The 13,169-nt window shown below is 38.8% G+C and overlaps 2 protein-coding genes across 4 annotated transcripts; both read right to left on the bottom strand.

The window, feature by feature from the left end:
- Positions 1–618: 618 nt before the first annotated feature.
- LOC116047397 (cathepsin S-like) lies at positions 619–4,376 on the bottom strand. Its single transcript, XM_031296196.2, has 8 exons — positions 4,305–4,376; positions 2,456–2,583; positions 2,018–2,139; positions 1,730–1,880; positions 1,387–1,611; positions 1,128–1,293; positions 917–1,019; positions 619–783 (listed from the first exon to the last, which is right to left on the bottom strand). Exons 2-8 carry the CDS (start codon positions 2,573–2,575, stop codon positions 684–686), a joined length of 987 nt encoding a protein of 328 aa, XP_031152056.1. The 5' UTR covers positions 2,576–2,583; positions 4,305–4,376; the 3' UTR covers positions 619–683.
- A 383-nt stretch (positions 4,377–4,759) lies between these two features.
- LOC116047396 (cathepsin L1-like) lies at positions 4,760–11,245 on the bottom strand. Of its 3 annotated transcripts, none has more exons than XM_031296191.1 (8): positions 11,147–11,245; positions 9,918–10,038; positions 9,684–9,830; positions 6,972–7,124; positions 6,651–6,875; positions 6,178–6,343; positions 5,216–5,321; positions 4,760–5,117 (listed from the first exon to the last, which is right to left on the bottom strand). In XM_031296191.1, the coding sequence occupies exons 1-8, from the start codon at positions 11,233–11,235 to the stop codon at positions 5,018–5,020; spliced, it is 1,107 nt and encodes a 368-aa protein (XP_031152051.1). In that variant the 5' UTR covers positions 11,236–11,245; the 3' UTR covers positions 4,760–5,017. The 3 variants fall into 3 exon arrangements, with proteins under 3 accessions (XP_031152051.1, XP_031152053.1, XP_031152054.1); XM_031296193.1 differs by having other exon boundaries at positions 9,708–9,830; XM_031296194.1 differs by having other exon boundaries at positions 11,061–11,176.
- Between the last annotated feature and the right edge of the window lie 1,924 nt (positions 11,246–13,169).

Genomic DNA, 13,169 nt, shown 5'->3' with positions numbered 1-13,169 from the left:
GGACATTTTCTCTTTGTGTTGCCTTCACTTCACTGCAGCAAGGAAACACTGTCCAGGAAACAGAGCACACCATTTTGTGCTAGAACTGTAACTTTGGGGGATCAGACAGACAGACATTTAGTCCCTTATCACTTTAATTGGAAGCTGTAACAAAGGTTGGCAAGTCGACTTTACTTTGAATTGAGGGGTCACAAACAGAACCATGTGGGAACCATTGATTTAGTGCAGTTTCTCAACGGTTCAGAGTGGTCTATGCTGGGGTCTGTGAATGCTATTTGCAGCAGCCAACTTGTGGCATTTAGTTCATTTTGTATGGGCTTCAAATGTGTTTATAAAATAAAAGCTAATGAAGTTGAGAAAAAAAAAAAAAAAAAAAAAACATTTCTTTTGAGCACTTCTTCATTCTTAGTGAAGAACCAACCTGCTTTACTTATATTCCAGATGTTGTCAACAGGCTAAATGACTAAACATTTGGCTTCATTTACAAGTGAAGTTACAAAAGTGCAGCTAGGGATGCTAGTAGTTTCCTCTTAGGCAGGCATGTCTCATCACTGGTTCCAGTACTCAAAAGGTTGAAAACCATTGATTTATTCATTAAGTTATAAAAAGAAAATCAAGTTAAGGATCAAGCCGTTTATTTAAAATGTCCCAACCACTGTTGAGAAACATATACATCCTAAAAATCACATGAAGGGGAAACAAGCATAGAGAGCGATGCCACACTGGTTGTGTCTGTTCCGAGCCATCTTGACGTAGCCTCCCTCTCCATAGTGTGCACCCCAACTACAATTGAATGTTTAAATCAAACCATCCAATGAATAACGTAATCAAGAAACATGGATATACAATCACTTACAATAAAAAAAAATTTACATTGTAACATTAGAAAAAAAAAAACTTCAAACTTCAAACTCACCTGTTTTTGACCAGCCAGTAGTCCTGTCCGCTCTCAGTGCCATACCCCACAGCCAGCACTCCATGGTTTACATTGTGGGTGCATGTGTGGTCCCTGTAAACACCTGTGGGGCCACACAAAACAGGTGGAAAGTAACCGGAGCTCAGATCCAAAAAAAAGGTTAGGAACTCACTTCCTCACATCCAAGATTAGATAAGATTAAACTACTCGCCATGACGATAGAAGACAAACTTGGGCCTGGTGGCATCAATTGCTACAGAGATGGGGCCGATGCTAGCTAGAGCTTCCTTCAATGCATACTCATCCCCTTTTGGTAAGAAGGTGTAGCCCGAACAGTTAGCAGCCCGATACTGTGGGTTATACTTGCATGGACCACGCTGAAAAGAAAGCGATGTACAGCGAAGTTGATAATCAGGGTTTACCCACAGTAGACCGCAAAGTTGAACATGTGCATTGTCTCGGAAACTCACCTTGCCGACGTAGGGGTAGGCTGCATCAGAATCTATGCCTTGGTTTTTAATGACGTATCGGAAGGCGTTTGTCATGAAGCCACCGTAGCACCCGCAGTTGCCGAATTTTATGGAGCAATCCAACAGGTTTTGAGTACTGAGGGACATCAGGATGCCTGAAGTCTTCTTGAGTTGCCCTTCCAGAGCTCCAACTGCACTGAAGGCCCAACAAGATTCACAAGAACCCTAGAAGATAGAAAAGTTGTATATGTAAATGTAGACTACCTCGTCTTCAAAAAGACAACCAAGTCCTATTGTTTTATGCTAATGTGTAGCCTACTGATACTTCAGGGTATAACCTCACCTGCATTTTGACCTCAGTTACCAGGCCTTCATCCCTCCAGTCCAGTGATGGTGGTAGAGAGGTGTTGACCCTGACAAAGTTAGAAGGACCCCTCTCTAGGTCAGAGGGTATGATGGTGCCTGTCAACGTGCCAGTGATCTCCTCAGTGGTCGACAAATGAAGAAAACAAAACATCACCAGTCAGTGATCTCCAAGTTCCTGTTTTTTTTTTTTTTTTATAAATATAGCTTTGAGGCTACACACAGAGGTTTAATGGAAAAAAATTGGGGTGCCTTTAGTCTACCCACCAGGTCTCCCAGGTGGTTCATTGCCAGCTCATAGGTGTGTAAGCCCAGGGAGGTTTCCAGGTTATGGACATTAATCATTGCCAAGTTTTCTTCCCATATCTGCCTGCGACCCGACTCCTCAACCTGGGAATGCAGCATTGACATTAATCACATGTGATACATGACAGTTAATTTATCATCACACACTGATACCAAGAGGTGAATGATTTATGAGTATACTGCATGTAAAAGGAGTAATAAAAAAGGTATTGCATTTATACAGAATTCAGGTAATAAGGAAGAGACAACTTAAATTAAAATCAGATTTCCAAATGAGAAATCCAAATTTTGTTTGGGTTGACTGGCTATTCATTTAATTCACAACTAACTGTCCAAATGCATCACACATGCACACTGTTAAGCCACTCAAAAAACAGTTGTTTTAAGACTTTTGTTTTACCTGGTGAGAATAGACTTTATCATGCATCTTCTTCCATAGTTCCCAGTGTCGATCCAGTTCTGAATTAATAACGGCCGCTGCAAATCCACACATGATGGTGAGAAGCAGGCTCCGAAACATTTTTGGATTTAGGGAAAGAAGAACTTCTCATTGAAACAAAGAAAACAAATGTTTTGATAAAGTGTCCTACATCTCACTTAAGTCCTTGCTCAGCATTGATTGGACATCTGCAGCAGTTCCTGTTGAAACACCACCAGCTGATATCAATTAACATTTAGAAGCAGTGAAAATAATACCTGACATACATTAGTAAAGTGTATGTTAAAGATATTTATACAACACAAAATCAGTGAAGGCATGTTGTGTGTAGAAAAAAGTTGATGGAAGAAGATGCATTTTAAAAATTATAGGTTATTTCCAATGAATTTCAGATGTTCACAGTTGATATAATTAGACACATTTACTGGTAGACAGTGTTGGGCAAGTTACTTCCAAAATGTAATACATTATAGATTACTAGTTAGTGTCATTTGAGAGTAATTAGTTATATTACAATATTACTGTCTCTGAATTGTAATGCGTTACACTACTTTTGCGTTACTTTTGAGTTACTTTTACCAAAATAACAGGGGAAGTTTGATTTGGCAGCTAGCTTGTGAATCCACTTTAATACATCATAGGTTATTCATACTTTGTATAATTAATATAAATATGCAAAGTAACTAAAGCTATAAAAAACAGATAAGTAAAACGTATAATAGGCAAGTAGGAGAAAATGAAAATACTCAAAAGTATAGCATTGTTGTAAAATGTTTGTTTATAGCACTTGAATAAGAAATTCATGTTGTTTAGTTTAAAACACTCTAAAGGAAATGTTCAATTATAGTGTGATTAAAACTCACTATTTACATTATTTACAGTACTTGATTTACAGCTGATTTGTGAAAAGGTAGCCTACACAACCTTATTTAACAGTAATTTAGTTTTACTGCGAACCGTCACAGGAAGTGCTTTTTATTTTGAAGTAAGCTACACGGAAGTTGTCTGTTGTATAGCCTACTCTTGCTAGCTTACTGAGATGCAACATGTCCGTCAGGCTCCAGTTGTTCACTTTCTTGTTTGTAAAACTGCAACATATTGAACAGTAAATGGTCACAGTAAAAGACAAGCGCTTTTGGTCGTCATTCGAAGCCATTCCACTACAGGCATAGTTACTCTCCACGGCTGATAAAATGCAATGATATTTACGTGTAGCAAGCCTCAACATTAATTCCTGACATGTTTATATCTGTCAGCCGCTGACGTACCGTCACCTGTTGGGACATACATGCTGTCCGTACCGCCTCTGGTTCTGACCACGGGAACAGAAACAGGACAGCTCACTTCAACGCAGTGTAATAACTCCTGAAAATAATATCCATCTCGCAAATGTATCTGTCTCTACAGTCATCTCAACCATCGTATACAGCGACAGGAAAATAATACGGCTTTTTTTTTCCTGTGAAGAAATGTGTCGCGGTGTTGGTGATTCTTAAAAAAAACGCACCACTAAATGTTGCGTTAAAATGCGTTGTAACTCGCGTTACTGAGACTGTAACGAGTATATTACCGAAATTTAATTAATAATGCGTTATATTACTGCGTTACAGCAAAAAGGAATACATTACTGTAATTGCGTTACTTTTGTGACGCGTTACTCCCAACACTGCTGGTAGATGATGCTGTACTCTTCCAGGTGTCCCACTTTTTATATAAGGCTATAATATATGATGCCATTACGAGAGAAAACCAAACTGAAAACCTAAAAGTAATGTTAGTCATCATCATTTGATGCTAAAATATGACCAACCTCAGGAGATGCACCATGCAAACTGCACACCTGCAAACCCCCCTAAATGTTTTAGCCACTAGGGGGAAGCAGACACACGCTGTAAACAGAGCACTTTTATCATCACCTTTTAACTTGATATGGCGTTTGTTGTTTGCAAAACGTTGCTTATTACACATTCAGCAACATTTCATTTGGCGTGTATCTTTTAGCTCTGTTTTGGTCTCTATCAACTCCTGGGGAAATGTCTATGGGAAATATCTGTCTCTAGCCGCTAAATGCTCCACCGGCTAACCATTACAGTCTAACCTTAGGTTAGCTTAATTGCTAAATGTGCCTGTGTGCTACCAACCGTCAATCACCAGTAACAGAGACATGTCTATGCTTTGTACACCTTTTTGCAAGATAACAGGCTGATGGTGACAAAAAAAGATTAGACTGAAAAAAACTGTATTGACCACCAAGACCAAAAGTAATCCATTTCAGAAGAAGTTTATTGTTCTCATCACCTATGATTATATTAAATAACTTTATTTAGGCTATTAATAAAATACAACAATGACTCCTACTAATCAAAACATCAGCGAGAATACCAAAGCAGTTACAGTAATTTTTTGAATTTAACATTTCCAACATTTTTTTTCACAGTTTTAGTGTTACAGGTAAACACACCAACTGGTATTGAATAAATAAGCTAAATTTTCCCAAGATGATTCAGGTGACAGGTCACATTTTCATAGTGTGGGGTAAACTGCAAAACTAGCAATGCCGCAGAGATTATTCTTGTTTCTGGCAATTCGAATGAAGCCTCCTTCTCCCCACGCAGTTCCCCAACTGGAATCACAAAAACACTCACATTTAATATTTAATGTTGGTCATACATTTATTTTGACATGTAAACACAACTTTGTAGCCAAAAGAGACAACTTCACCTGTTTTTCACAAGCCAGAAGTCTTGTCCTCTGTCTGTGCCGTAGCCCACAACCAGGACAGCGTGATTTGTGAACTTTGGGTTGCAGTTGGGTACACTGTATACACCTGAAAGATAATGTCCTTTAGTGGTAATTAAATCCATGTTCTTCTGTCTGGCACTCAGGATGTGCAAGCATTTGTAGAGCATGTTGCAGAGTAGGGCCTTTTGATTCAAGTTCTCAGAAAAAGATCACAAGCTGTAGCCTAGAAATCTAGATGCACCCTAGCGGCAGCAAATGTAATTTGCAGCCAGGGTCAGTCTAACAACTCTCCGTTGGCTTGCGAGCTGAAAAAACCAAACTCTGGTCGGGCCAATCACATCGTGTATAGAGTAGGTGGGCGGGCTTATGGCTGCTGCTGCTGCTGCTGGCAAACAGCGGTCTTTGGAATCGGCTTTGGCCGTGACTCTGGAAGACTTGGAGTTAAGCTTTTCTTTGAGAAAAGAACAAAGAACAGCACTGAAGTCATTCTTAAAATAGGAAGATGTGTTCAGAGTTTTGCTTCTAATAATCTATCAACTAGCCCCTCTACCTTCTTCTTGCTCTGGTTGGTTGTAGCACTATCCTATTGCATGCAGAGGGAATTTGAAAGACAATCGTTTATCCCAGCCCTCAGATTGAGCCCTGTCAATGGTGAGCTCTCAGACCCAACATCTTGATGTGGGTCTGGCTTGTCAGGCTACACAACTGGTATAAAAGAGAAATAATGAAGCAAAAGGAAGTCATACTACTTTAAGCATTGTGTTTCATACTTTTTGCGAAACTGAATTTTTCTCCAAAGTTCTCCATGAGATAAATGGAATGAAAAGCCTGACTTTTTTTGGCAACCAAAGTATAAAGCATAAAGTGTATATATATATATATATATATATATATGCACATGTCACGTTAACCATTAAATACACAGAAGCCCCCAGCCTCACCTCCTCTGTAGAGATGAAAAGATTGCAGCATGGCATTGACGGCCACAGCAACCGGCCCCACCGATGCCACTGCAGCCTGCAGAGTTTTCTCATCTCCCCGTGGGAGGATGTGATAATTAGAGCAGTAGCCGGCCTTTCCCTGGACAGAATAACGACATTTCCCGTCCTAGAAATATAAATAAGACAATTACACACGCTTTGTCTTAAAACTGTTTAGCAGATATTCTAAAAAAATACTGAACACATCCAAACTGTAATAATGTTATTGAAAGAAAGACAGAGAAATAAAGAAACTAGAAAGGAAGGAAAGCAAGAAACAAAGAAGCAAGCATGAAACATGAAACAAACGAATAAACAAGAGAGAAAGAAGCAGACAAACAAGAAACAAACAAACAAAATGCCAGCAAATAATAAAATAATCATCCAGCCAGTTAATTTAACAAGAAAGCTGCTTGAGGTTTGCTGAGGATGACCTGGTGTTTGTAGGGGTAAAAGCTCTCTGAGTCTACGCCTCGGTTGCGGATGATGTAGCTGAAGGATTTAGAGATGTATCCTCCTCTGCAGCCGTGATTTCCATCATTGGTGCTGCAGTCCACCAGGTTCTGTGGGCTCAGGGGAACAAGGACACCTGTTCTCTTCTTCATCTGGCCCTCCAGAGCTCCCAGAGAGCTGAAGGCCCAGCACGACCCACATAACCCCTTGAAAAAGAGACATGATGTTTATAGCCACTAGTTTATTTATCAGGTTGTTCTCATTTCCACATTTTAAAATAGCTATCTCAACTCATTGCTTGCCTGGTTTTGAACTGGACTGACCAGGCCGTTCTTCCTCCAGTCCACACTCTGAGGCGTCGATAAGCCACTCACGCCCTTAAATGTGCCATTTCTGAAATGAATAGGCTCCTCCCGCTTCAGGCCATTCAGCTTCTCATTGATTTCCTCAGATGTCTTAATAGAAAAGAGGGCTGGTAAATATATGAAATGCACATAAAGGACATTTTAAAATGTCAAAGATTAGTGATGGTATCTTCAGCAGTGCTCTAGCTGACTTTTAACAGATTTAACATTGCAATATTGTGTATTTAGGCATACAGTAGTTTAACGACATAATGAAATACATGTCAGCATTACAGCGTACTACAAAAATTCACTTTCTTCTATAAGTTCCTCTCAAAGGTTTTGCACTGAAAAAGCTCTACTCAAATGATCATATACGATGCTGGTTCCTCCACTCTCCCAGTCCCCCACCAGGCTATGACTCTATTTAGAAATAGTTGTAGTCTCACATCTTTGGACAACGTTTTTATATTGCACATGGTGTCCCTAAGCCTCGGTGACATAAAATGAACCACAAGTTCCTCTGATTCTCATCAAGTTTGAACTTCTGCCTTTAGAAGAAAGACAACAAAACAGAAAATGTTTTTATTTTATTCATTAGAACGCCACACCAGGTCCATCGTCTCACTTCTTCCCCTTTTTTTTGCTGTACAGTGCCGCTGTGTTGGTGTCAGATTTGACTCTTGCTGTAATTTTATAAATGATAACACTGTAAAATGTTCTTTTTCAAACAATTAAAAACATTTTAACTGTCCTCACATTTATTTCCAAAGCAACTAGCCTACAACACAATAATCCTTTGGTTGACATGAGTCCAACAGCTGAAATGTGTCCTAAACATTTTCTGCCAGGATCCTGCAGAGAGTCGACACGTCACACCCATCCGGGCGTCACTGCTCAGGCTTCCTGTCGTCTCCATCGTCAAAATAAAACCCTCCTTCTTACTATATATTCCAGTGCAGCCTCATAAACCCCCTTCTTCTCAAGCTTTCAACTCTCAAACCTTTATTAACACTGAAACATGTTTTTTAAATTCTGTCTGTAATAACAAATGTGCCTCTTATTTATTTATATGCCAGGATTTTACACTGCATTTTCTTTCATTTTGCGGTACTTGCATTCTGTGCACAATATTTTGTGAAATTATTACCAGCCACGACAGCCACGCTGGTATTGTCTTTACTCAGATTAAAAAGAACTGAATTGAAAACAAGACACAACCTTTGCACCACAGTAGTAGCCTACTGTCTTACTGTCTGTATTCCAGACATATATACTAGTTTGTGTGTACATATTTGTTTATGTAAATGTATTAGCCTTCCCAGATGTACTCTACTTCATAGTAGTCCAGATTGGCCAAACCATACAGGATTAAATTAATCAGATTGTATAGATTAGTGCTGCTCTATAGGTAAAGGTTTAATTTCAGCCACAGAGGGTGAAGGTTTAAATGCAGATTGGACAGTGACATCCGTCTTGCACCAGAAGAGGTCAATGAGTGTGAATCCACTTTAGGTTATTGTGTCAAGCATACAGTATGTCTGCACAAGTCCTAGGAGGGAGAGGAGCCAGTTCAGTGACATAACAATGACTGGTGTATTTGTCATGCAGTTTGTATCCACTAGAGCTCACTCTAATACATTTCTGTCCTAAATAGTGGCATGGTCAATGTTTGAGCACTCCACTCTGGTCCTGTAATTTGTAGGACAGCCTCAGTTTGACAGCAAATATCTTGATCTTGAACATTTTCAATCTTTAATGATTCTCTTTTCTTCTGTTCTGCTAGAGAGGGGTCTTTTATTGTATATAAGGCTGTTTAGTGAGTTATAAGTCATGGGATGTATGCAATACCGGTCTCTGATTAGACTCTACAAACAATAATCCAAATTGTGTACTATAGTCATGTAATTATCAGAACATACATGGGTAAGTAAAGACAGTTATCCACTTTGTTGTTCAGGGATGATGCAAGTCATAGTTGATATTGATGAAGTATGACGGAAGTAAAGATAAAAGTAAGCAAAGAAGGACGGAAGGAAAGAAGGAAATAAGAAAGAAGAAACAAACAAACATGAAAAACAACAAATTAACAAGAAGAAACAAACAAATGTGCAGGAAGGCTAAATGTGCAGCTCAAAACCTAATAAATAACACAGTGAAGTTAAAAATAACATGTTGTACATTTTCTTCTCCTAAGCCTAACAGATGCGAGTAATGTGAAGATTAGCTTGGCAGTCAAGGTGGTTGTCTTTATTGACCAGAAAAACTGCTAATCAGGTAAATATGTAATTCTTGTTTTCTTTCTGACTGAGCGCCACTGGATTTAACTAGTTCAAACCCACTGCAACTCCCTGCCAAGCAACAGCCGAAAAACCTCCCTGGGCTATTATTAATCATCTGTAATATGATGCAAGCAAATAAGTATTGAATGAGCATCAACATATTTTTGGTTATCTTTGGATTTATCTCAGTCATGATACTGTGAAAAAACAAATTATCTGCATGGCTAAACCTACATTCATGCTTTGATACAACCCTGTGCAGTTTTGACTAATTGCATTAAAGCCATTAAAATGTTACTGATGAATTACTCCAGACTACGATTTAAGGCATTTAAGTCTGTCCTGTTTAGGATTGAGGTTTTCTGAGCAGGAGACTGAAAACATAAACTGTTGCTTTGGAGCAGACTCCTACCATGTCAGCCAGATGATTGAGTCCCATTGTGAAGCTTTGTTTTCCTGCTGAAGCCTCCTGGTTGTGTCTCAACACCAACTGTATGTTCTTCTCCCACACTGCTCTCCTGAAAACGATCTCAGTCTGAAACAAAAACACTGACTGAATGATATGAGGGTATACAGTAGGTGTGTGTGTATGATGACAAAGAGAGAGAAATGGTTTCCATACTTGATTGTCATAAACTTTGCCATGTTTGATTTTCCACTCTTCCCACTCTTTATTTAAGGCAGACCAAGAGTGGCCCAGAACTAGAGAGTCCAAAAGCAAGACACCACACAAAAGGTGCATCCTGCAGAGAAAAAAACAAAACTCGTCACATTACTGTATATGAGCAGACATGACCCTTATGTAATTCTTACTAGAACTGAAACGATTAATCGACTAATAAACAACAAAAATAGAAAACTGAATATCTTTAGGTTTTTAGTTTTCTGTTGGTTGGACAAAACAAGCAATTTGATGTTTTGTATTTTTGTTGGACCTAAATTAGTCAGATTTAAATATATTAAAATATATATACTAGAAGCAATACTGCTGTTAGCCTAGAAAAAAGGGTTTCTTTTCAATTGTAAAATGTTGATAAACCCCCAAACAAAAAACACTGAGGACAAAACATCTTTTGTCCTCAGTGGTACTGTAGCTTTTTCAATTCAATTTCAATTTATTTATAAGGGACAATGTGCAATTAAAACATAAATGTGACCATTTGATGCATTGCACCAGAGTTAGCCTTAGGCTAATTTACATCTGCAGTCCCTCGTTACATCTGCAGTCCCTAGCTGAGGCCTATACATGATTTGTTGATTCATTAAGAAACCAATGGTGAGTTGCAGCCCTAATTTAGCCCAATTCTTACAAAAAAAAATGCTCCATAGCATCCAGTCCCTGCTGACTGGCTTCTTACTAAAAACTTTTTGCAGCAAAGAAATATTCACATATGCACATTAATCTATATTAAAGACTATTATAGTATTTGTACAGTGCTCGCCTAGTCTAGTCTAACAACATCATCATATTATACTGCATTTAAGATTAAACACAGAGCAAATTGAGGCCTGTTAAACTTTGATTTGAAAGCAGGAAATGCAGCAGGCTGTTTTCTAGCATTGCAGAAGTCTAAAAAAAATAATTCTTCACCGCAAAGAAGAGAAGTTCAAACCTGTTGATCTAAACTTTTTTCTTAGCAAATTGTTTCTAGCCTTTTTATCCACACCATACACACACCATATAGCCATTAGCATTTGATCTCTGCTCAGAATATGAGCCTAAGTAAACCGTCTAAGTGCATTACTAAGAAGAGTTAGCATTTACCTTGTTGCAGAATAATCAGCAGGGTTATTTTGTCCCAGCAAGAAAGTGCACTTGTTTTTAACGGACTAGAGAACCTTCACACTTACTGTAAAAGAGGAAGTATAGTTTCCTCATACACACGCTGTTGTTGTTGTTTTGCTCTCTTTTTCAGTGCATCTGCTCTCTGGCTCGTCATGTGAAACTAATTTACAACCAGCTGCAGGGGCCCAAAATACCACTGCAGTACGAGAGCCGGAAGTGACAAAAGTTACGTGATAGAAATACATGTAAATGAAACTGCTTGTTGAGGAAAATACATGTGGAAAGAAAGCTGTGAATATAAGAAACCACAATTCACATTTACTGCTAATGATGGCACATTTCTAAGTTTGTTATGAGAGCTGCAGTTAGTTTCAACTTTCTGAGGAAAAGAAACTTATTCAAATTCAAATCATCAAGGCTCTTAGGGATGTGAATCTTCACTGGTCTCACGATTCGATTACGATTATCCTGTAAACGATTCGATACGATTCAATATCAGCAGTCAGATACACATGAACCCTTTTTATTGTATCTGCTCTTAAAAAAAGACACTTCCTGAATGTAGCGGAATCTAAACACAGCAAACAACAGACAAATGACAAAAACGAAAAAAGCAGCGACCAGAAAATCAGCAAGTAACATCAATAGGTAATAATCGATTATGGTCTATCACTGCTTCGATGCAGAATCGTCCACATCCGCATCGCTATGCATCGATGCAATGATTAAATTCAACACCCCTAATAAATAAGGACTGAAAGTTTCTTGTTCATGGATGAAAAGTTGGGGTGGTTTTCTCTTGGCTAATGTGTTGCTATAATGTAAATTCCTGCTCAAGATTTCCTGTTTGTGTGTGAAGTTGTATGTGTAAAAAACAAATTCTCCTTCAGTTTACTTTAGTGTGAACCTCTTCCCTAGTACTTCATATTTACAGCTGTTTCTATGTGTACATATGTTAATCACATATTTACAAGATGTGAATAATTACATGACTCTCATAAGCACTAAGGGAATATTTTAACATTTTGGGAAATTTGCTTATTTTTTATTGATGAGAGTTAGAGGAAAATGTTCCCCCCGCTCGGGCAACATAGGACCCTTTTTTAGAAAAAAGGGTTAGGGTTATTAAGTTATTGTATTTGTTATTTGCATATGTTATTTGCATATGCGTGTCAAACAGCCCGTAGGCCTACATAGGCCTATTTGCCATGGAATTTGGCAGTAATGGTGGAAAAAGTAACAGACAGTGGAACATAGGACCCTTTTTTTGAAAAAGGGTCCTATGTTCCCCAGTCTCATACAAAGAGGGAGGACCTGGGGAACATAGACACGCTCCCGCATAAACACTGAAACGGGGAAACAGCTAGCCTGGCTTTTTCCAAATTGTAACAAAATCTGCCTACTATATTGTGTTGGACAATTCTTGGCCCACATCATTATCTTGTCATCACTTTGAGGTTGCCTTGGAAACCATCAGAGACATCAGGCAGTTATTGCTCCCAGCCAAGAAATACTCTGGCACGTAACCCCCCCCTTCTTCATTTTTTGGACAGATTACATAAATGAGATACAGTGTGTTAATTAGTGAGCTTTAAAGGTGCTGGTATAGGCAGATTTTTGTTACCTGACAGAGCCAGGCTAGCTATTTCGACCTGTTTCTTATCTTTATGCTAAGCTAAGCTAAGTGGTTACTGGCTGTACTGCAGCTTCATGGTATGGTATCAATCTTCTAATGTAACTCTCGGCAGGAAAGCAAATAAGCTTATTTCCCCAAAAACTGTTGCTGATTATGTAATTTGTAGTGTCCCTGGGTAAAATTTGGCTGTTGACCCTTATTGCAAATCTCTCCCTCCCCTTTTTTTCTGTCAGCTTAAAGCATAAGATGTCCAGCAAGATAATTACCCAGAGGCATCACAGCAGTCACCACTACAGGGAGCAGCAATGCGAAACGAAACATGATGGTAAAAATACAAGAGGATATTATGCAATTAGGAACTTTGATTTGGCTGAGGCTGTAATTGGCGTTCATAACTGACTCTCTTCAGGGGTTGGACAGAGATTCGCTGATGAATGTAGGATTCCTGAGGT

The sequence above is a fragment of the Sander lucioperca genome, chromosome 16 (genome assembly GCF_008315115.2).
Source record: "Sander lucioperca isolate FBNREF2018 chromosome 16, SLUC_FBN_1.2, whole genome shotgun sequence".
In the NCBI taxonomy this organism is placed as follows: Eukaryota; Metazoa; Chordata; class Actinopteri; order Perciformes; family Percidae; genus Sander; species Sander lucioperca.
This window is presented reverse-complemented; position numbering and strand designations above follow the sequence as displayed.